Raw genomic sequence first — 23,001 nt, forward strand, 5'->3', positions numbered from 1 at the left:
GGACCCAAAAATGAGTAGAGGCCAAATTCTGCAACCTTGAATCAAGCAAAACTACTGTTGAACGGTTTTTTGCCGAGCTGACGGCTGCAGAAATAGGTCCCTGGGGAGGTCATTGGCAAGGGCCGGGCGTGCGCTCAGCGTAAGTTAGCCTCAGTCTTTATTTCGGCGGAGCTGTGCCAGTTCTCCTCAGCGGAGCGCCCGGCGCTGCTCTGGGACGAGAAAACTGCGTGCCTGAACGTTATAATCTGTGAAGAGTTCTTGGTGAGGCGTGCGAGACTGTGACAGGAGAGGTAGGGCTCAAATGCACTTCGCCGAGTCGGCATTGTACTTTCAGGGGTTTCACGATCACTCATTTCTATGGAGCAGTCTTTTGATTCTGTTCACCATATTTGACTATGAAACTAATAAACATCACTTGTTAATTTACTGCTATCTGTCAATTAGTTAAGGGGGAGATGGTCGCATCTCGCCACATTTTATTCTGTTTTACATGGGCGTTTTATCTACACTGAAAATATTATGGATAAAGGAGCATTTTCTCCCTGATCTACGGTTTCAATTCTATAACTTTATGAAAATCCTTGCTGGTTTTGGGTCTAAATTTTCATAAGTGCTCTCACCCAGGAGTTTGAGAATCGTATGGTGGAGATCTTCTGACTATCAGCTTTGGAAATGTTTAGCATGAATCAGTTGCATTTCTTAGAGTTAATTTTGTTCCAAAGTAGTATTTATTTTGAAATGTCTTTTTTAGCCATTATATATCATGTTTATAGCCCTGAGTGGGATCTCTTGTTTTTAGAGCAAATTACCCAATTTTGATTGAAGCCATAACTGTTTAAAAAAACCCCAAAACTGTATTATAAACTCTTCTGGGGCTTTAATCGAACTCTTATTAAAATCAAATTAAGCCTTACAGATGGCTCCAGTGGGCAGTGGCTCAGGCTGCACTGTAAGTATGGAACTCTTGCAATTACAGTGAAAATTCAAAATTATGAGTTTAGATTTCTGGCTTGTGTAAAATGTCTCAACTCAGGGGAAATGAGTGGAGGCTTGGGCACATACACCAACTGAATATTTGGCTCCTTGACTTTTTTATAGCTAAAATGTCACACTTAAAAGTATGGTTAGTCCCGAATCCCATGCTCCTTGTCCGGGAATAAACTCCCATTGTTGTCTGTGGAAAATGTAAATGACAAGGTCATCCCGATCTAAATTTCAAAAGCTTGTATTTAATATTAAGAATAAGTTCTGGTTTTATTCGCTTTAATTCCAGTTTTTCATGATGAAAATCTGGATGTCTCATTGTCCGTGTGGTGTTAAGGAGTAATAAAAAATTGAGAGATTTTTCAAAAAATTACTTGAACTCTAAAAAATTAAACTATTTTTTCCATTTCAAATACAGCTTCTACCTTTTAAAAAGCTACTTACTGAATGCAGCTGGTAGGCTTCCCTGTGTACATTTGAAGACTGAATTTTTATGAAACTGCGGGCTTTAAACTTGGCCTTACTAAGTCAGAAAAAGAAAGCGGAGGAGGTGCTGCTGGCTTCCGTGAGCACAGAGGTAGCTTGGAGGTGGATTATGAAATAACATTTCCATCTTTTGAAGGTATAGTACTGTCCTTTGGTGTCCTGGGTAAACTTTGTTACGGTGTGGGCTATGAATGTCCACAGCTTTGCCCGGTTTGCCGGTGCCTTTCCTGCCTGCGGTCATCGGGCTGTTTCTGAGAGGAGCTCTGCTGCTGCCGGGGTCGGGCAGAGCTTTCAGGGTACGTCCCTGTCCTCTTCAGCCGCCACAGGCTCTCCTGTTCTGCGCCGGTCTCCCTTCTCTGTAGGACGCTTAAATCACAGAATCATTAAGGTTGGAAAAGACCTTTAAGATCATCAAGTCCAACCATCGACCCCACACCACCAAGCCCACTAAACCATGTCCCGAAGTGCCACGTCTACACGTTTTTTGAACACTTCCAGTGATGGTGACCGGATGTGGTGGAGCCTCCTGGGGATGCGTTCTCGGGTCTGTCCGCAGTGTCGAGCTCCTCGTAACCAAGAGCACGTCACAGGAACGCTTCCCCGCCTCTCTGTCTAGAACAAATCTTCACCCTTAGCTGCTGTTCAATGGCAGCCTTCAGGTGCTTCCACGACACCGCTAATAAATAGCTACTATGCGTAAAAGCTGGCAAGTTAGAACCAAAGCCCTTGCATCCGTATTTTCTCCTGGAAGTTGATGCGGAGTACATTTGGTACGGTTCTGCTTAATTGTACGGGCTGTGGTGGTACTGACCCGTAGCAATACGTGAATCCTGCCATTGACTTGACAAGCCCTGGGAGTGCTGTTCTCTACTTTGAGGAATTAATGTTTTCTTCACAGATCAGTCAAGTTCAGCTGTTTCTTTTGCAGAGGTCATGCTCTATGAGCAATTCTTTTGCTATGTATATAGTATCTCCACTGTAAGTAGCACTGAGAGCAGTGTGTTTGACCACTCTAAATTTTCTTTCTGGAGTGAACTCAAACATATTGGAGTCCGCACATTTCCAGAGCAGTAAGTGCCTGATGCTCATGCTCTGCCTGTGTCATTGTTCAACTCATTTGTTTTGTTAGTTTTTTAAGATTATAGTTTTCCCAGAAAAACTGCGGACGATTAATTTGTCAAGACGGATGGTGATGATCTATGCTGCCTATAAAACATTTGCACATCATATTCCTTGACATGAAATACAGCAATACTTGCACCAGTATCGTATTGTTGGTTGTGTCAGGGAACAAGGACTGCATCATTCTAAGTTCCTTTTTTTTCGTTTGAGTAAAGTAAAAGGATTTACAGCAAACGCGGTGGAAATGCCAGTTCAGAGTGGAGTTTTTTTGTTGACTTTAGTTAAGAAATGTTGAAAAGTTTTTACCTCGGGATTAATATATGCGTTGAATGAAGTACAGAGAATGCTCTGTGATCTGAATTATCAGGACTAGTTAGAAGATGTCAGTCCATTTTCCGTAAGACTTGCTCCCTCCTGAAGGGCAAATGCCTTCACAAGCCCTGCTGTAAAGCCACCGCCGCGTTCTCGGAGACCAGTGGCGGTGGGCACAGCACCGAGCCAGAGCCCTGGGGCAGCCCTGCCAAAACTGACTGGTGCCGCTGGTTTGTTAAGAAGAAAGTAGGCCAGAAATCGGAGTTTGTTCCCTTCTCCGCATTTCTTTGTAGAAAGCAGAAGAGCTGCTCACTGTGTGTCTAGATGCAGAGTGTGCATATGTGATGTGTATGGCTTGGATTTATATTCGACAGCTTCACTGGAGCCAGAACGTCGACCAAGTATGACAGAGCAAGAACCATCTCATGCTCTGCTTCAGTCAAAACAAAGACATGACGCTCTTTTCTTGCCCCTTGGTGATAATGGAAAGGGGAAATAATTAGAGTGGATGCCTTTAAAACAGATCCTGTTTCTATGGTGTAATTCGTGGGACAGAGCAGCCTAATACTCCAGTATTGAAGTTACAAAAATAATACAGCATTCGAAGGGGCAGTGTCCCACCGTGGAAAGCAGAAGCTTATTTAAAGTGAAGTTCAAAATGAAGTTTATGCTATGAACAGTTCCTGCATGTTGGTCAGGTTCCTGGTACGCAGGCGTCCGAGGAGCGCGTTGGATCGAGCCCAGGGGCTCGGTGTTAATCCCCAGGGCCCTCCCTGGGGCTGGCAGGACGAAGCGCGGCAAACAGCCGTCTCTTGGTGTTGGTGACCTCTTGTATTGGGTATGTTCCTCTAGAGCGACCGAGCTCAGGAGAGGAAGTGCCCCTCTGCAGTGGGGCCAAGGATCTCATTGTGAGGGGGCAGAAATTCTCAGCCCTTTCAAACCTTCTGGAAATAATTTCCAGGGCTATCGAAGTAAGGAGAGAAAAAAGGGATGGTGGCCACAAGGAAATAATGGAGTGGAAAGGGATGAGCGAAAAAAGAAGTAAGTATGCCTGTGTCTTTATAAACTCCACGTTGGGCTCATCCAACACCCCAGCGTCGTGCGCATGCTGGTGGTTTGGGGCGCGGGCTAAGGGAGAAGTAGGGTTTTGTACCGAGATTTCTGAACGTCCCTTCTTCTGCTGCAGGCACCCACCTCTGCACCCGTGTGTGCCATGAAGCCCGCTGACCCGCGAGCGCCGGGCGAGCTCTCCCTCGCCGGCCGGGCTGGGGCCGGGTTGTTTCCGCGGCGGGACCCCCGCCGATAAACGCTGTGCCGAGGGCTCAGCTAGCTGCCTGCTGAACAGGCCATTTTGTTCTTCAGGGTTGTTTAATTAAATTCACGTTAAATTCACACACCGCAGCATTTTAAAATAAGGGAAGCAGATTCTCTCCACGCTTGGTGCCTAACAGCAAACCTTACTCTTACATAAACAAAAAACTTCACGTCTTCCGTTGCATTGACTCTGTGGTTCAACGCTTGGGCTTTGCGGTGCGGTGGGCAGGCTTGAGCAACCGAAATCTCACAAGGCCATGTCGCCCGCGCTGCCCCGGGGCACCTTGGTGTGGGTGCCCTGAGGAGGGGACGGGGGGCAGCGATGTTGGTTTATGGAGTGGCAAATGGCGCGTGCCCAGGGGACCCATGACCAAAGGTGTCCATGGGCTTGGTGGTGGCAAGACCAGAGTTTGGGGCTTCACGGTGGCTGGTGGTAGCTACTTGTTCTGTGAATTAATTTGTCTCTTCCTCTCCCTGGTGCATGTTTCCTACTCAGTTCTTGGGCCATCTCCCAAACGCGTGTGTGCGCCTGTTGCTTGGGGAGCAGCTGGGTTCCCATCCCCACTTTGCCCTGATGGCTCCCTGCCAGCGAGGAGGCTTCTTTCACGTTTTCATGCTACATTCCTGAAGTTTTGGTGGCTTGAACTGGTTACAACATTATATTCTTCTTTTTCCTTTATGAAGGCCAATTACTTTTATTAACTCTCTTAGAACACATTATTGGCTCCCTGGCAGAGAGATTTGGATATGGCGGAAAAACCTGCTGTAAGAGCAGTGCCTTTCCCACTGTGAATACCAATGACCAATTTAATGCGCAGTCCCTCATCAGCATTTCTTAATATCTGGAAAAAGAAAATGAAGTCATTCACATGCTGCTTGGTTGCGCAGGCACCGTACGAAGTAGTGAATGATGAGAAAGCCTCAACAGCAGACAGAAAACAAAAAAAGCTCAGCAAGTTTTAGGAGGCATCTAGCTCAGCTGAGTTGCTGTCTGTGGGTGGAAGGTCTCGCTGCCGTGAGCTGTGTGTTTTCTCTGCCCCATGAGTAACGTGAGCACAAAGAGGCCATAAAACCTCTGGATTCAGGCCAAGCCCCAGCACTCGCTGGGAATCTTCCCATGGCCCTCGCTGTAGCTTGGACGAAGTGGTTCAGCCCTGACACACATGGGAGCGTGCATGGGCTGGGTGAGACCTTCCAGGGTCTGTTTATCTGAAATACGTATGTTCTTGCTCACGACTGTCACGAAGGGGAGTAAGCAGCTCCTTGGCTGGGCAACAAGTTGACCCAGGGCCACAGGACGTGCCCCCGATCCGCATGGAGTGATGAGCTTAGACCCACGTCCCCAAACCTCGCGTATCTCAACCCATTGCATGTCCGAGGTGAGGTCATCTTGATGACGATGGCTGAGCCGGGAATGCCTTTGTGCCTGCCAGCTGCTTTGCTTAGATTAATCTGCACTTGGGTTTCCCAACCTGGGGTCAGCCACCGCAGAGGTCACACCAACTGCTTTCTCGTCTGTTGTCGTCATCGGTAAAGGCTCTCCCTAGAAACTAGCCTCTGTTTTCCTGAACAATGGAAAGGCAAATTAAGAATGTCAGCTCTGCACCCAAAAATAAGATTTCAAAACCACTTAGCGTTTCACAGTGGTTCAGTGACAGCTTGAAGAGTTGCAGTTGTCTCTCGTGACGAGAGACAGGCAGAGTTCCCCAGCTCATACTCAGATCTGAGCACCGATGAATGCTTTATCCCCAAACTTTATACCATACGTGTTATTTGTAGTGCTTTTCAACTTCAAAGCGCTTGAAAAATATTAATGCGACTTCACAAAAGGCTTCTGTTCTCGCTGCCACTCTACTGATGGAAAATGGAGACATGCCTGGCTCTGGCTGGGGGCTGCTGGGGCTCAGCACGCCGGGACGGGGTCTGGCCGACGGCCGGGCCACGGGCAGCCCCTTGCACCAGCACGAAATTGCTGGCTATTTTCTTGAAATGTCTGAACGCGTCGTGATTTCAGATCTCTTCATAAGGATCAGAAAACTTCTGTTCTGAATTCTGCTTTTTTTAGAATTGCGGACAGGTAAGCGCAAAGGGGAGGACGCTTTGGTTTCCTTTTCTCCTGCTTTTTAAGTGACTGTGTGAAAAAACTGCAGCTTAAACCAAATACTTTCTCCTACTTGTGGGGAAAACCAGGAAAACGCTGAGCAGAGTCTGAAAATCGAACCGTTAAAAAAAAGACACCCACCTCTCAGCGCTGGGACCGTGACGGCGCGAAGGGCTCGGCGGGGCTAGGTGAGCGTGCGGGGCCCGGGGACCCCCAGGCCGCCCCGCTGCGGGGGCTCTGCGACGCAGCCAGCCCCCGTCGGCGCTGCCTCGGGCGCGCGTCTCTTCAAGCGTGCGTGAGCAGCGACGCGCTTCTGTAGTATGTTCAGGGCTGACTCTCCTGGCTGATTCAGGCTAAGTCCGTTCCTTCTTGGTAGCTACCTTGAAGGATTTTTCCTAAAATACAGTTTTACATAAACGCCTGCAGCGAGCCGAGCGCGGTGTTCTTAAAAAGCCCGTTCGCGAGGACCAAATGAGAGCTCCGTACGGTAAACGCCATCCAGAGTTACACCGTCACTCTGGACCTAGCAGAATTTGATGGGCCAAGTGAGTCATCCATCAAAATAATTTTCCAGAAAATCATGCCACTGGAAGATTATGCTTTTTATTAAAGGAAAAGATCACTCTCAACGTTCGGTATTTCTTCGCTTTGCCATCAAAGTTTAAGCAGGACAAAAACTATATCTTACGGGTTTTTGGTGTGTAATTCAAAAGAATGGAACTGCAGGGTGTAAATTTGTAGGAGAAACTTTCGTCCCAACGCTAAGCAAAGGGGTTTTTTTGTTGTTTGTTCTTTTTTCCCCAAATTTTAACAGTTTAACAGAATAGCATAAGGGTCTCTAACATTTTCCGGAGTGGTGAGTTAACCCTTCCTGGGGAGGTAGAGGAGTGCAGCATGAAAAGGGAACTGGACTCCCCATGGAGCTAGAATTTCTCTCTGTCTCTCTCTGACCAAATGAGGCATAAAAACCCGATATTCCTCACGGATCTAGACCCAGCCACACCAAACAGCTCCCTCAGGCAGCCGTTTTCTCTGGCACGAGCTGTCTCACACATTTTCCCCCAACTGCATCAGCACAGGGCACCCCCAAATGGGCTCCGAGCAGTGCCCTTCACCCACACCCACGCTGGCACCGAATGCTCTTTCTGCTTGCTGGGGAAAAAAAAAAGGGGAAAAAAAGGAAAGAAACAAAGCACTAATTGCAACTGGACATGCCTTGGCTCAGTAACGACTTCGTTAACAGAGTGCACATCGTATAGTGCGGCCCAGACATCTTAAAAAATACCAATCCTTTCAGAACGCGCTCTGGATTTTTCCCTGGGTGCTGGGAGCATCAGTGCTCCGGTTCTGCATCCATGCAGGTCTCCCAGGGGTTCTGGGGGAAGCGAGGCAGCGCGATCAGGAGGAGGGCGATGCCGCAGACGAAGAGCAGGGCGAAGGAGGCGCAGGCACAGGCGAAGGACCAGGAGTAACTGTACTCGATCCAGACTGTCTCCTCGCTGTCGATCATCCTCTTCACGGATTGTCTCATGACTTCAACAGAGATGATGATGCAGAGACCTGAAGGAAGATAGGAGCAGTGGGTTGAATAACTGGCTGTCTATTTTTCATCCTTAATTAACCACCTCATCTGTCTTTTTGCATACGGGAACTGCAGTGAGAGTCACGGGTGAGTCACTGACTCCAGTGTTTGACGGAGCCGCCGCTGACAGCTGCTCCGAGCTCCGTGATAACCCAGGCCATCCGAGTCTGCCGGTGGCTCGTTGAGTGTGATCTTTTTTTTCCCATCTTGGATGGGAAACTCCAGGTGGTGGAGGAGCAACTGCATTCCCCAGGGAGCTTTTCCAAAGGTTGCTGCTGGTGTATATTGCGTGTTATATTGGTGTATATTGTATAAGGTTGTTACTGAGGTGACAAGTTGCACCTCTGTCCTTCAGTCATTGTGGCATGTCAAGGTAGTACCGGCTCCTCTAAAAATGCAGTCTTTGTGGTTTTGGGAGACGGTTCTGTATTTTGGGCCTGGATCAGCTGTTTCTTTGCTTTGGGTCTTAATAAACGAGATAGAAGAGTATATATCCCTGGTTTAGACTGGGGCCGGCACTGAACGTGCTAGAAACGCTCCTCTTAAACTGGAGAAATTACAGCCAAGCTGCTGGGTAGCGCTGGCTGAGCTGGGCACCTTCAGAGCTCTTCAGCTGGAGCACCGCGCAGGGACGCGCAGTCCGACTGTGGCTAGGAAGAGAATGCCGCTTCCCGGGCGTTTTTAGAAGTGCCCCCATCCTCCCAGGAGCTGTTTAGGTTTCTCTACGCTGTCCTACAAACCGAGTGCAAGTAAGTGAGTGCCGAGCCTCGTACCTGCGAAGGTGTAGAACATGGATGCTGGCTTCAGCAGGTAATCCCTCTTCTTCCTGAAGGATAAGAGGACGCAGATCGTTCCGATGATTGCAAAGCCAACGCTGAAGATGGCAATGGCTGCAGCTGAAATGCTGTATTCTGCCAAAGCAAAACAAACACCGAAAATGCAAATGTATGCAAATTTTGAGCATGCCCCCATCAGCTATTGTGACTTTGCAGTAGGTCACTCCGAGAAATATGTATCCTCCTGCTGCTGTGGAGAGGTGGCTCTGGTGACTTGAGTATTTTCCTCAAATAAAAGCAGGGGCAAGTATTGGCCATCGATCTTTTCAATGCAAAGGGTCTAAAAACGGAGCAGGAGGGGAAACGCTTTCTGAACACTTACGCAAGAGCACAGGGCACCTGTACTGGTCTGGTGAAGTGTGTGCGTAGCATCTGGTTTTGGTTTTGTTTGTGGGTTGGTTTGGTGGGGGTTTTTTTCCCCCCTTTAAAAGAACGATTTCCAGCTCCGTGAAAACCCAGCTTCTGTGGGGCGTAGGATTAAACCCTCCAAAAGATGTCCTGGTTTTCGCTAAGCCAGACGACATGTGCGCTGGACGCTTCCCCCAGCCGAAGCACACTGCGGTGCCTGCACGGGGGGAGAATTGCTAATTGAATAATATATTTAATATATTTATAATAATAATAATACATATTGTATTCCCTTTCCGATTAGTTTAATATTTAACACGTGGGCATGCGTGAACATCACAGTGCCTGGTGATATTTGCCTTTCAAGCCATTAAAAAAAATATCTCCCAGGCAAAATCGTGAACAATTTTTTTGCCTGTTACTAATTAGCTGCCATCAAAACGTAGCTATTTCTGCGAAAGGGAACAGCAGATCGCTCTTTGTTCTCATTGCTTTTCATACCACTGTTTTATTATAATTTTCTTGATGTTTCTCTTTACTATGTGCTAGAACTGCCTCGAAGAGTTCATTTAGATATAAAGTCTTTTGCTGGGGCTTAAGCTTTTTCTTTTACTTCAAAGAAAAGAAGTTCTTCCTGATTTTTTTCTGAAAAGTGGTGGCATTGGGCACACTTCAAACATCAGATGGCAGGAACTGGTAGCATATAAATGAGCAAAAGCAGGTAGCTCAGATACATGCTCTTCGATCCACTTAAAATTCCCCGTTTTTCCTGTCTGAGGAAACTGCTTTCGTAGAAAACCTGTGTGCGGAGTTCTCCACCGTTACCATTTCCACTGGAAGCAAAGCAGATGATTGTTTAATATGTGTAATAGAATCATCAGCTCATTTACTCCACAGCAAAATATGTGGTGTGGCAAACTAGGAGGGAATTTGTCCTTACCGAGAGGAGCACGTTAGGTGATTTATAAAAATATTTGGCTTTATCAGGGACTTCTTAGAAAAGTGAAATTTGTCTGTGAAAGACTGTTTTAAAAACCCATGCTCTGTAAAGACTGCCTGTGCACGTCTTTGTACGATCTCCCTTCCTTCCTTCCATTGATCGCTCTGGTTTTTACATGACTTTCACATAAAATCAATATGAAGCACAAAATTCCTAATGGTCTTCACGGAGTCTCTGTACGTCTTTTCAGGGTCAAGACTCTGCTTGGGGCATGACTTATTCATGGAGATTTTATTAATGTCTTCTTCCTTCGACGGCAAAGGCTCGGAGTGCCGCAGACAGTGCCAATGTTGTAAAGCCATTTTTATGCTGAAAAGACTCTTTTCAGTTTTCACGGGTATTGACATCGTTATATATTTGTGGGACAACTTTGAGTAAAATCACACTTAACGAGTGTGATCGTATATAGAAATTATTCTTCCCGGGAAGCTGGCATTTGACCTCGTTCAGAGCATTTTTGTTCACATTTTTGCCAGCTGGTGGTAGCTGATGGAAATTCCTCTACTGCTTTTGGTGGAACCAGGATTGAACCCTCATTTTGGGGATCCCTTTACCTTAGGTCTTGTGTGCACTTCAGTTAGGAAAATATTTTTCAGGATTATTCTTACCTTTCTGGGTGGTTACTTCAAATATCTCTGAGCTCTGTCCTGGTGTGAAGTGCTTGAAGTAGGAGCAGTTGTGTTCTGAAAGAGAAAAAGAAATTCCGCGTGCTTGGAAATCGCTAGTAAAACGTAGCAAAAATAAATTTGCCTTTTATTGAAACTCGCAACGTCTTAAGGTTCCCTACCCTCGGTAGCACGGAGAAATTGGAGTTGGCTCTGTTTTATTCGGGAGCAGATGAGTGGCCAGCACATGCCAGGCCGCCGGCTCCGGCACGGGCAAGGCTGAGCCCCCCGATGCCGTCTGCGGGCCGCTCCTCCCTGAGCTTCTCCCACTGACCGCTCACCTCTTCAAAGCGTGAATTACAGGTAATTTTTCTCAGCCTGTCTTTGGCCATCAGACGTTCCTGCCGCTCTGTTTCCCGGTGGCGGGACCCGCCGTGCCGGCAGCTGAGCTGGTGCCTCAGCCGCGCCCCCGGCCGCTGCCAGCCCGCTCCGCAGCGGGTATTTATAGAGGGGTTATAAAGTGAGCAGGGATCAAGATCGTGGGTGGGAGGATACCGGGAGGAGGGAAGTTGGTAGCCGAGTCTCTCAATGGCCACGACACTGTTTCATACTCGGCCCGGCGCGAGTCGGCGAGCGAAGCGGCGGCATTGCGGTCAGTAGCTACGCCGGAGGCTTTCAGTCGCGGCGGACGGGGAAGGGTCGAAGCGTTGGCAGCAGCAGCGTTAGGGCGGAGGGTGTTCTCGCTATTTATAACTGATTTAATGGAAGGTTTGAAGGGGCGCGGAGCTGGGGGAACAGTTGCTCGCCAGGAATTTGGCTGGAAGGGTGCAAGCGCGGAGACGCGTTGAGCGGTGCCAGCTCTGATTGTGCTATTCTGCTGAGCCGGGCTGGAGAGGACGCGCTCAGCGCCCGTCCCAGCACCCCTCCGGCAGCACCCCGGGCTGGACTGCCGTCAGACCGCGAAATCACGCCAAGGTTGCACGAAATACAGGCACTGCCCGTGGCAACGGCCACTTGGTTAACAGCTCTTGTCCATTACAGAATCAGGAATTGTTAAGGTTGGAAAAGACCTTTATGATCATCAAGTCCAACCATCAACCCCACACCACCGTGCCCACTAAACCATGTCCCAAAGTGCCACTTCCACGCGTTTTTTGAACACTTGCAGTGAAGGTGACTCCACCACCTCCCTGGGCAGCCTGTGCCAATGCCTGACCACTCTCTCAGTAAAGAAGTTTTTCCTAATATCTAGTCTAAACCTCCCCTATTCAATAACAGAGTTAGCACCCGTTTCCAGGAGATGCTGGGAGAAAGTCTGGAAGGACTTTGTGGTCCTCTCCAGTGTCCAGGCCAGGACGTGCTCCTCCAGGGCATGTCCCGGGTGCAGGACCGTGCAGGGTCCTGTACACACACTGCCTTTCCGCGGTTATTTACAGCATTAATTCTGAGTGGCAAGAAGAGAGCAGAGTACTGTATGATACCTGTTGGTTCTTGTGGGTTTTTTCCTTTCACGTAAACAGCAGATTTTGGAGTTACTGATTTAACGAGAATTTATATTCTCTCTCCCAGGATATAGGCAGTTGTAAAGCAGCTTTTTTTAGGCCCGTTAGTAGCAGATTCCTTCGAGACAATCTTATCTGGTTAATTTTATAAGTTGACTTTTATTTCATCTGCAGCTTCTCCTTCCTGGAGACTAGGTTAATGTTCAGCTCTGGCGTCTCCTGACCTGTTCTTTGTTATCCCTGCAAACGACTGGAGGAAACATATTTGAACTCAGACCTCTATGACTGAAACTGCAAATTTGGAGCCCCAGAGCGGAGGTTGTGTGCCTCTGCCAGCGACTGCGACGCGGCTGAGGCTGAGCGTCCAGGCTGGTGATCCCAGTTTGCGGATCCTTTGGCTCCTGTGCTAAATGGGAGATGGGATGAAACCGGGACGCTTCCTCTCGGATTGTTTGATTCGGCTTTGAATTAATCCTCCGAAAAGGCTGAACTCAAAGGAGTCCCCAGGCATGCTGACTATACAGAGCCCAAGGTGACACCGGCCCGTCACGGCGTGCCGGGGGACACGGCACGGCCTCGTGTCCGCTGCCGGTGAACCGAACCAGCCCAGCCCACCCTCCAGCCCGCGCAGGCTCAGCGGAGGGGGAGCACACGTCACCTTCTTTCGGAGATGGACCTGTCTGCAGGACAAGGAGCTGCCTCTGTGTGTGTGGCTTACAGCAAAGCTCTGCCAAGCCGCGACAAACGCTTATCCCAGAAGGCGATTAGCTCTAGGGGAGGCGTTTTTGGAAAACGCACTTATTCTGGGAAAACATAACCAGATTGGTTTTGGTAAAGCGATATATTGTTTTCAGTTTAAAGGTCCTTCGCTGCTCTGCTGAGCTGAGAATGCGTTTCAACGGGGCTCCCTGTTATTCAAGAGAACGGAGGCACCTCAATGCCTCTCAGGTGCCACCATGAATAAGAGAAGAGCCCATTTGTGTCACGCCACACCTACATAACAGATAGATGGGATGTAAAATGGGGCTTACAGGGTATGAAAACTGTGTGGCAATCTGTTTCTCACCACCCCCAACCGCATTACCTCTGCCGTCAGCTCGCCTCCGCGTGTCGATGGGAAGAGCCCAGGGGCTCTGTGGTCCTTAAGGCTCGCCTGAGCTTCATTCCGGGTTGCAGTTTATCACACCGTGTCCTCCTCCTTCCAGGTCAACCAGCCTCACAGGCCTCCTGGCCCCTTCCTTTCAGACCCACCATTCCTGGATGGCGGCTGGCTGTGGGCAAACGGGCCAGTTCATCTTTCCTCTACTCGTGCAGAGCCAACCCCTGTGCCGCTCGCTGCCACGGGGCTGGGCGGCAGCCGCCGCCGCCATGGCACGTAGTCAAGGTGCGCTTGCGCGGAGCTATGGCTGAAACTTGGGGGTCTGCGGTACGGAGACCCCACGGGGGAAGGAAGGGCAGAGAGGCCACAAGGTGCAGGGAGCTTGCAGAGTTCCGGGTGAGTTTTCAACCCATGAGCATTGGAGCGACAGGCTGGAGAGGGGCTGGAGCCCGCGTTGCTCTTGAACCTCGGATGGACGCTAGCGCGTGGGGTTTTGTGGCAGGCTGGATGGTTAGAAAAACCTGGATTTTAAGGTGAGGCTTGCGCTTGTGTTAAGTTTTGGGAGACAGGACCTGCTGCTGTGACTAAAGGAGGTCTAGAAGGTGAGGGCTGAGCAGTGGAGAGGGCCAGACCGTGGGCTCTGACCTGGCCAGCAAGCCAGGGGAAGACCTTTGACACACACTGACTTTTGGAGATGGTAACCCCAAATAGTTCAGTTTCATCCCCGTCTTGCAGAGTGAGTCTTTCATATTGACAAGGGGAACAAGAGAGCCCTGCTGATATAACCCACTTGCTCGAGCACTTTTCCTCTCCCGTTGCCTGAACTGGAGAGGACCTATACATTTACAAGGACCTATTTAAGGCTATAGAGCATCCCTGCTGCTGCCCAGTGTGCAGGCACATGAGAGCACACTTTGCAGGACAACACATCCACTGGAGTTACTGGCAGTCAAGGCAAACTCAGCTGGTAGTAAACTGCCCTGGTGCCTACTGACCACAGTTAAAAAGGTCTCAGTATTAATCTGAATTTGCCTGGTTTTAACAGCCATCTCCCTGACCTTTTTATTTCTTACAGCAGGATGCTGAACCCTTTCCAATTTGTCAACATCCTCAGAAAAGCGCTGTAAAATTTTAAAGCTCCGCCTAAATCACAGCCCTGCTTTGTGGACCGTGAGCCAAGTCATCCTTCCCATTTTGCACTGTGCTCAAAACCTAATAAATAATGTTAATCATGCCATCCATTTCCTCCTCAGGGAGTGACTGGTAAATGGTTATTAATGCAGTGATAAATTCTTACGTTTCTTTTCCAGTCCTGGCAGTAATGTCTGGTTATGTCTCATGATTTTCAGGAAAACCAGTGCCCACATCTGCTCTTTTACTGCACGTTTGTTCATTCACATTTTCTGGACTGCTGCAGGTTTCACAGCCCCGGTGTTTTCCTGCTGACATCTCTTCCCAGAAGTGTGAAATCAATCTAACGCGAGCCGTGCGGACGCAGCATCGTTTAGCAGCCCGAATCCGCAGGGGCTGTGCTCTCCCCCTCCGCCCTGTGCCGCCTTCCCCGCCTGAGTAAAACAGGGATTAAAATATCTATATTACAACTGAGGTGCGAATTTCGCTCTTTGAAACCTCAGATGCCGATCGCAACACGGGACGTCATCCAAACTCCCCAATATCTTTCAAACCTGGAAAACCGCCTCCGGAGCGGGGCGGGTGGCTCAGCCCCTCCGCTGGCCGCGGAGCCCGGCGGAACGGCAGCGCTGGGATGCGATGCGGCGCCTCTGCGAGCACATGCTGGTGTCTGTCAAAGATAGGAGCTGCTCTCCTGCCTTGCCCGCGAATCTGCTTTTTGCAGACAGACAGGTATTTATGAGTTTTATTTTGGTGTTTATCCACCGATTTCTATCGTTTTTCCTTTTGGGGGAGTTTTCCTCCCCGTGCGAGGAAAGGCGTACAGCGAGGGATGTGTTTCCAGGCACGTAAGTACCTTCGTGAGGGACATTAAGCATACGGATGACACGCTCCCAAATTTGGTTAGAGGCAGATCTGAACGCTGTGGCTGAGCTCCTCTCTTCAGAACGTGTAATTTGGCCAAAGAGATAAAGAATTGCAGTAGTACAAGGAATACGCACTAAGCCCAGGCAGTAAGATTTTTCACAGGAAATTTTCAAGTCTCTGTGAACATATATAGTTCATTTCAAGCAGAGAGTCTAACATGAAGGTAATCCTGTTATTTCTGGTCTGGAAGGCATCCAGTACCCTACGAGCCTGCTAAAAAAGCGGCGTAGCTCGGTCACGGAGGGAGTGTATTAGTGCACGCGGTGTGAATGTCACTGACTTCGCGCTCAGCAAAAACATAATGAGCTCCCTTTACCATGGGAATGTAATGGTCTTCCCGGAAAGCAGCCGTGCCCGCTCCCCCGCCGCCCTCCCCACCGATTGCACTGGAGGAATCCGTGATGGAGACGTGTGTGGGACCAGGCTGCCTCTGCCGAGAGGCGAGGAGGCTCAGTAAGCCATTGAGAAATTGCTTCAAACTCAGTCCATGGCTTTTTTTTTTTTTTTGGAAGTTGGCAAAACATACTGCAGGTCCCTGTTCCTCCCTGCCCTGAGGAACGGTTGTTATTGAAATAGCTCAGCGATAACCTAATGCCAGCCATGAACAGTCTGTTCCTTCATAGCTGTATGGATCTGGAAATCCCAAAGATCCAGCTATGGATGGTGGACCCACAAATCCTCTTTCTCGCCTGCTGCCATCAGCGTGCCTGGGTGCTGCAGGACCCTGGGCTGATGTCAGCAAAATTTCCTCCATCCCAGTTTCCCTCTGCGGTTTCCTCCGTGTCCAGTCCTCCTCCCCTTCTCCCCACCGCTGTCGTTGTTCCACAGGAGACTCAAATATGGTCACAAATAGACGTGCAAGGCAACACAGCACACACGTACAGCAAGAGGGATGAGCGCAAGGCGTGTTTGCAGACCAACATGAAACCAGCCCCACGCAGCCCCATGGCAGACCGAGTCCAGCCCCATGGCAGACCGAGTCCCACGGGAACACGGACCCTGTTTGCCTTCTGCCACGTCCTGCAACCTCCTAAGCAAAGCCCGGCGGGACCGCCTGGTGCTTTCTCCCGTGCATCGGCGGGTGGTCACGTACCTCCTGGCAGACTTATCGGCCCACAGCCCTTCTCTTTGGGACCTTGCTCCTGCATAAAAATCCGCTTTATGCAGAGCCGCCATAGCCCGAAATGAGCCGCTTCGCAGGTGGCATTATATTCCTCCACCCTGGGGCTCAGCACGGCCCAGTGGTCAGTCACTACGGCTGCAAAGAGGAGCGAGACGCCGACCAGGATCACGGAGAACGTCAGCCGGACCTTCAGGGGTTTGCTCTCGTCCATCCCGCTGCGGGCCGGTGTTCCCAGTGGAGTGCGGCGGGCGATTCGCGAGGTCTCCCGAAATCCTGGCGCATCTGAGCGCTTGCGAACGCCAGCCCCGCGCCGCCCGGGGCGAGCGGGGCGGCCGCAGGCAGCTGCTGGGCCGTGTCAGCCGGCGCGGCGAGGAGGCTGTTAATGCGCATGGCGAGGAGAGCGCCCGGCAGAGCTCGGCTTTCCGCCCCGACCCGCTGGCTTTGCCTTGAATTCCCACGAGCCGACCGGCGGGCGCTCGCGCCGAGTCGCGACAGCCCCCGTTCAAAGGCTGCAATCTCCTGGCTCACGGCATGCCCGAAATAGGCATTATCAGGATGATTAACTTTTCAGCTCGGTTATAAAAACATCTGTGTTTATAAAAGCGTCGGGCCTGAGTTCACTCTGATCCTAAATAGTTTAATAGCCCGGGAGCCCACAAAGTGCACGCCCACGCTTCCAGCTTGCAGCAGCCTCTGCAAGGCGTTCAGAGCCGGACGTCCCCCCAGAGCTCAGTGCTGCGGCGTGAAGAAACTGGCAAAACAAGCAAACTTATTTCTTTTATTGTTTATTTTTATTAGAATTAATTTTTAACTAACCCGAAGTACTCAGAGTAGTCTTTTTTTTTTTTTCCTAATGCAAAACCTCTCAAGTCTTTGCTTGCTTTCCCATCATCCAGGTTTTCCTTGATGTGTATAGTAACTCCAGCGGCCGCCCAGCACCTCCTTTCCTTCTTTCCGAAGTGACTTCGGTCACCCTGAACCCAGAGTGCCTGGGCTGGGGCCAACCTCTCTCCTCCCCTTTGATATTTCAGCTGATCATAAAGCTAATTCGATGATAATGTCAAGGCAGAGGCCGCTATGGAGATGACATTACAATTGCGATGTCAAACTGAGGAAGGTGACAGTACCTGAATGTCAAAAGAATGGTTAAAAAAATGCCAGTGGAAAGCTGCAAATACCATCTTATCATGTCAAGATAATGTCAAAGCTACTCCAGTCCTGTTTTATGAACATCCCAATTTGATACCAAAATAAAGGTGCAGAGGTGTCAGCTCAAATTAATGAGGACAACCTGAAGCTGGGAATTAAGATGAAAGGGGAGTGTGGGAAAGAGAGAGAAAATAAAGAGTAAGTTAAAAAATATTGGTCTAAAGTAACTGTAGTTGAAATATGACTTAAAGGGGTTAAGACTACTCTGTGTGACCGGGCTGGCTCAGGCACCCCTGGGGAGCAGGGTGACATGTCTGAACCCCGCACGGCATCTAGTGCCCCGGTCCTGCCCGGGAGGTGGGTGCCAGGGAAGGAGCGAAGGTACGTGGTGCAAAATCGGAGGGGAAGGGGACTGGGGAGGGCACTGGGGACAGGGGGCAAGGCAGGCACCACAGGCCATGGACGTGTCCAAAGGAAGACACTCACATCCCTGCACAGGACTGTGATATGCCCCGTTGGGGCTGGGAGAAATATTTTAGGCTTACATTTAAACCAGAACCAAGAGTTGTCATGAAAGTGGAAAAGCCTAAAGGGAACAGATTTTAAACCAGAAAAGCAATGCATAGCAAACGTAACGCCTTTTCTTTTGAAGTGGTCTCTTGTTAAATTTCACTAAACATCTGTCGATCTTTGGAGCTGCATCCTGACTTCTCTTCCTTGATGCTACAAGCTCCAGAGGTCCTCCACAAGTTGGGTGTAAGGAAGTGAACACGTGTTTGCAAATGTAGGCACAAAGCAAGGTTCTGATTGCTGAGGAAGCAAGTGCTAATGATCGTGCTTTAGACTAATTACAGCCTACAAGGACTGCAGGGGTGGAAACTCATTCATTTTTTGGTTGGTGTTGGTCTTTGTGTCTCTTCCAGTGTTGTCAAGGATCACACTTCGTGTTCTCATGTAGGTAGTCCAACCTGTGTAAGTTCCTCACAGTTTGGTTTTGTTTTGAGTTTCCTAAAAATACCCAGGAAACAACTAAAGTGAAATTAGAAGGGAAAAATTCATCCTCCCCTCCCCTGCAGAGCGGAGCTGGGAGTGTGAACGAGACACAGGGAGCTTCAACGTGAGCGGCAGCGGCTTCCCCAGAGACTGAAAACTCACATTACTGCAGGTGAAACATTGTCCCCAGCCCCCAAAAGTGACCCAGAGCCACCAGTCCCCGGGAAAGAAACTGTTTTGTGGGGTTATTGCTCCCTACAGGCTCTGTGGGTTTGCTACATGAGCTGATGCAGCCGCATCGCACGGGCGCTACTTGCCTGCTCCTCCTGGCGCGGGCTCGGTCTGCGTTTGGTGGCCGCCAGCAGGCATGCGGTGGTCACGGCTTGTGGCCCCTGCACCCGCCGTGGCGGGAGCCGAAAGGCTCCTCTGCCCATGGGCTGAGCCTCTGTCCCCAACCTGGGAATTTCCGTCCCGGCATGGAGGTGAAGTTGCCCTCCCTGGGAGGCTGGTGGGCTGGGTGGGCATCTGACAAATGCAGAAGAAAAACTGATTTCTGGAGGAGCAAAGGACTAAAGGAAACCCCAAAGGTTGCCCGCGCATCCAGAAGACCGTGGTACATAATCCTCTAGGAACGGTTCCTGCAGTCTTCCAACGTCAGCTGGCAAGTATTCACATTTACAGATCAATATGACATGAAATATAAACGGACTGTTCATGAGGACCTGTTGGGAAGTAGGGAGGGTTGTAATTACATGTGCTCTAGCAGCAGTGAGCGAGAGAGACACAGTTGTGTGTCTCTACTGGAGAAAATGCTAAAGGAGGGGTCCCGAGACCAGCTATGGCATTATTTTGTCCCTAGCAGAGGCGCTGGCTTGGCTCTGCTCCCCATGACATGCATTTTTCTATATTTCTTCCAGACCAGCCTCCATATTTACCACAACCAGATTAACCAAATCCTGTGGTTCCCTTCTCGCAGGACAATGTTCTGCAGAAGATCCTTCCCAGGTGAGAATAACCCAGAGCGGAGGAGATGGCGCCTGGTCTGCTCTCAGCTCAGACCTGTTTTTAGCGAACAGCTTTCTTCAAACGGGAGCTCCTTAGCAGTATCTGAGCTCCTGAGCCTGCATCGCCCCGGCGCGGCGAGAGCGTCGTGATCGCGGTGGGCTCTGCAGAGCTGGTGCCCGGGATTACCGCCGACGGCACCCTCCGAAAGCGCGCTCATGCTGGGGCTGAAATCCTGCCGTCACCGAGGGCGAGAGCAAAGCGCACGGGTGTGTTTTGGTTGCTTTTTAATTTCTCTAATAGACGCCCAAGGGCGTGAAGCAGGAGATACGACGCCGGGCTTCGCGGCACCAGCCCTGCAGCCCCACGGAGTGCGGGCAGGGATGGCCGCCCCCGCCGCTGCCCGCGCGTCTGATCCGCGGCTTCATTCTCTTAAAATACCGGCCACGGTGCCGGGCGCGCCATTTCGGTAAGCGACCCCCTCCGCGCCGGCGAAGCCAGGCTGCAGCAGCGGCTCTAAGATGAGCCATTTCGCAGACAGGTGCAAGGCACTCCTCATTCCCTTTTCTTTTCGGCACCTCCCATGTTTGTTAGCTTCCCCATCCCAAGGAAACGCCACATCCTCATCGCTGGACGCTCCTCCTGCTTCCCGAAGCCTTAAGGACTCTGGCTGTGCTTCCCCCTCCAACAACATCGCTTTTTGACACATCCCCGTCCGCGGCAGGGCGGCCACAGCTCCCGGGGTCACCCCTTACCAAAGCCTTGCTCAGCAAAGTGGGAAGAGCCTTTATTTATTTTAGTTCAAAGGAAACCAGCTTTGGGCTGGAGCTTTAGATGGATTCGCTACCGGGCGTCGGAGGCACTTGAGAGGACGAATCCCCTGCGGCTGCCTCCAGACCTGCCAAGTGACCACTGGGCCGGGGAGAGGCAGCGGGGAGAGGCGTGCAGGCAGCCCTCGTCCTGAGAGGCCATCCGGAGGCTTAGGAACCGGGAAGGTAAAGTTGAAAGAGGTACTTGAAGAAGAAATATTGTCTTTGATACAGGGATGGTTCGGGACGTCCGAGAGCCGCGAGAGGCTGCTGAGCTGCCGCCCCGTGTTCGGCGCTCCTCATGCTGCCGGGATGTCATGGCGGGGATCAGAGCGAGGCCTTCGTGGAGCTCCGGCACGTGGGGTCGAGCTTGCTGCAGGCAAAACAGACAAGAGCTGGGAGAGGAGGGTGCTCAGAAGTGAATTCACATGAAGCCTCAAAAGGTGAAGGCAAAGCACGGGCTGGGGGGTAGCACTTCAGAAGACACCGGCTTATTTGTCGTGCTGGTGGTTTGCAGTGCCTCTGGCCACCATACCAGCCTCAAACCGGGCACTGAAACCAGAGCGTGTCTCACATGGGCCAAGTTGAAGCTGGAAATTAGAAGGTTTTTCTTAGTTTCCAACCGGAATGACTGGAAATATTGTGAAGATAACATCTTAGAGATTTTGTGGTCTGTGGGACGACAAGAAGAGGTTTTTTCCCTCTGATATATTGGCTTCCAGTAACATTGCCAGCTGCAAGCAAAATAGGTAGAAATGTCAAAAAATAAACACAGAAATCTCAGCTCAGCATATTTGGAAGTTGAAAATCTATATACCTTTCTCCACAACAAAAATGAATACATTTAAAATGGTTTATTTAAAAAGTAAGGATTAAATACATTATACATGGTTGTGATTATACCAGTAGAACTGAAGCACAGTGGAAATAACACTTTAGAACTGCAGACAGAAATGTAACCTCAAGGGACGTGATATATTAGCCCTTGTGGATACGTGATCCATACAGAAAGAAAAGGAAATATAAAAATAGTTTATTGTTAGATGTATGGGCATATGAAATGATTTCTCCTTTTACTCCTATTGTGTATGAGAAATTAGGAAGAGCGAGCTGACGATACGCCTGAAACTTTGTTTCTTGGAAAATCGAATCTGCTCCAATAGCATTTTTATTTGGTCTGCTGTTACAGTATGTTACAGCATAATACCAAAAGACCGATTAATATTAATGATATGATGATGATATCTGCAGGCCCCGTTGAGAAATGGGGGCTAATTTGTGTTCGATGCTGTCCAGGGAAACCAGAGAGATGTGGAAGAACAGATGATTTAAATTTTTTTTTTTTTAAACCAGCACGGAGTGGTTTCAAAGTCCAAGCACGATCTAATTCTGTTCAGATAGATCAGCCACGGAGCAAGACACTATTCAAGGGCAGGAATGCTGCAAATTTTTTAGTTTTGTCAGAATCAAAGTTCTCCACGGGAAAAGACTGGTTTTTGGAGGATTTTTTAAACCGAAATTTTCAAATGAAATCACAGGGTTTTTTTTTTTTTTTTGCTTTGATTGAACAAATTACTGTGCTGCAATTTAACGTAGACCATGAGTTTTAAACCGCAGCTGCCATTCTCCTGCAGGATGAAAGCTCTGGTCTCAGAGCCCATATCCCACGAGCATCCCACCGACACTCCCCCACTCCAGCTCCATTTTGCCAAGGCGCCCGCTGGAGAAGGAGCGGACGCTCTGGCTTGGACCGACGCAGGGCATCGCGCCTGGGGAGCTGCCGAAACCAGCCCTGCCCGTGGCGAGGAGGCTCCGGCAAAGAGGAACATCCCAAAATGCTCGGCAAGACTATTTTCGCTGATGTGGTGTAAAAGTACTGCACGTGCCTCTGCGGGTATGGCCTGGGGTCCAGAAAAGCCCTGGACCAGATGGTTGGTTTTAAACATGTTCACTGAAGATGGATGCTTAAAAGAACAAAACCAACGTGCGAAGCAAACCTCACGCTGTCAACTTCTAGTTCAACGTACATGAGTTTAGAAAAACAGCTTGTATCTAAATCCCGGTTTTAAAGGGAATGGTTTTATTCTTAATTACAGTAAACACGGATGAGGACTTATCTCTAACTATTAGTTTATTAACACAGTGGGAAACAAATAGTTCTGGGAAATTGCACTTGAAAAATACATTGACTATAATTAGATGTAAATTAATTAGCACTTAGTATGACACACTAATGAGACAGAAGGTGTGGGGTTTTTTCATTGCAAACTTCTACTTCTATCATAGCTAATCAAAGTATTTTAATATTACGAAGTCTCAAAAAGTAGGAAATAATTTATTGTTTGAAAGCATAAAGATTCTTGTAAAAAAAACCTTTCATCAAGAACTTTAATAATTTTAGAACTCTTTTATGTTGTCCTAGCCGAAAAGTAGGTAAAAAAGTTTTCTTGTCTGCCTCTCTTCGAATTTTTTAAAAAGCTTGTGTAATACCTTTCTCCATAGTGAGCCGATACACAAAGTAGCACAACATTTTTACTTTTAGATCGTTCCCATTGCTCCATTCGCTTTAGCTCTCA

General features: G+C 49.3%; 1 protein-coding gene across 1 annotated transcript; it reads right to left on the minus strand.

Annotated features, from left to right (window-relative positions):
• Positions 1-7,207: 7,207 nt before the first annotated feature.
• CACNG1 (calcium voltage-gated channel auxiliary subunit gamma 1) lies at positions 7,208-17,642 on the minus strand. The gene is made up of 4 exons (XM_082008345.1): positions 16,443-17,642; positions 10,694-10,768; positions 8,675-8,812; positions 7,208-7,879 (listed from the first exon to the last, which is right to left on the minus strand). Exons 1-4 carry the CDS (start codon positions 16,681-16,683, stop codon positions 7,653-7,655), a joined length of 681 nt encoding a protein of 226 aa, XP_081864471.1. The 5' UTR covers positions 16,684-17,642; the 3' UTR covers positions 7,208-7,652.
• Positions 17,643-23,001: the final 5,359 nt, after the last annotated feature.

The sequence above is a fragment of the Phaethon aethereus genome, assembly GCF_964289735.1.
Source record: "Phaethon aethereus genome assembly, chromosome: 18".
NCBI classification, from domain to species: domain Eukaryota; kingdom Metazoa; phylum Chordata; class Aves; order Phaethontiformes; family Phaethontidae; genus Phaethon; species Phaethon aethereus.

Coding starts and splice junctions, on each gene's coding strand:
- CACNG1 (XM_082008345.1), bottom strand. CDS start 16,683: ATGGACGAGAGCAAACCCCTGAAGGTCCGGCTGACGTTCTCCGTGATC. Junction 10,769..16,442: donor GCCGATAAGTCTGCCAGGAG/GTACGTGACCAC, acceptor TTTCTCTTTCAG/AACACAACTGCTCCTACTTC. Junction 7,880..8,674: donor CATGTTCTACACCTTCGCAG/GTACGAGGCTCG, acceptor ATCTTCCTTCAG/GTCTCTGCATCATCATCTCT.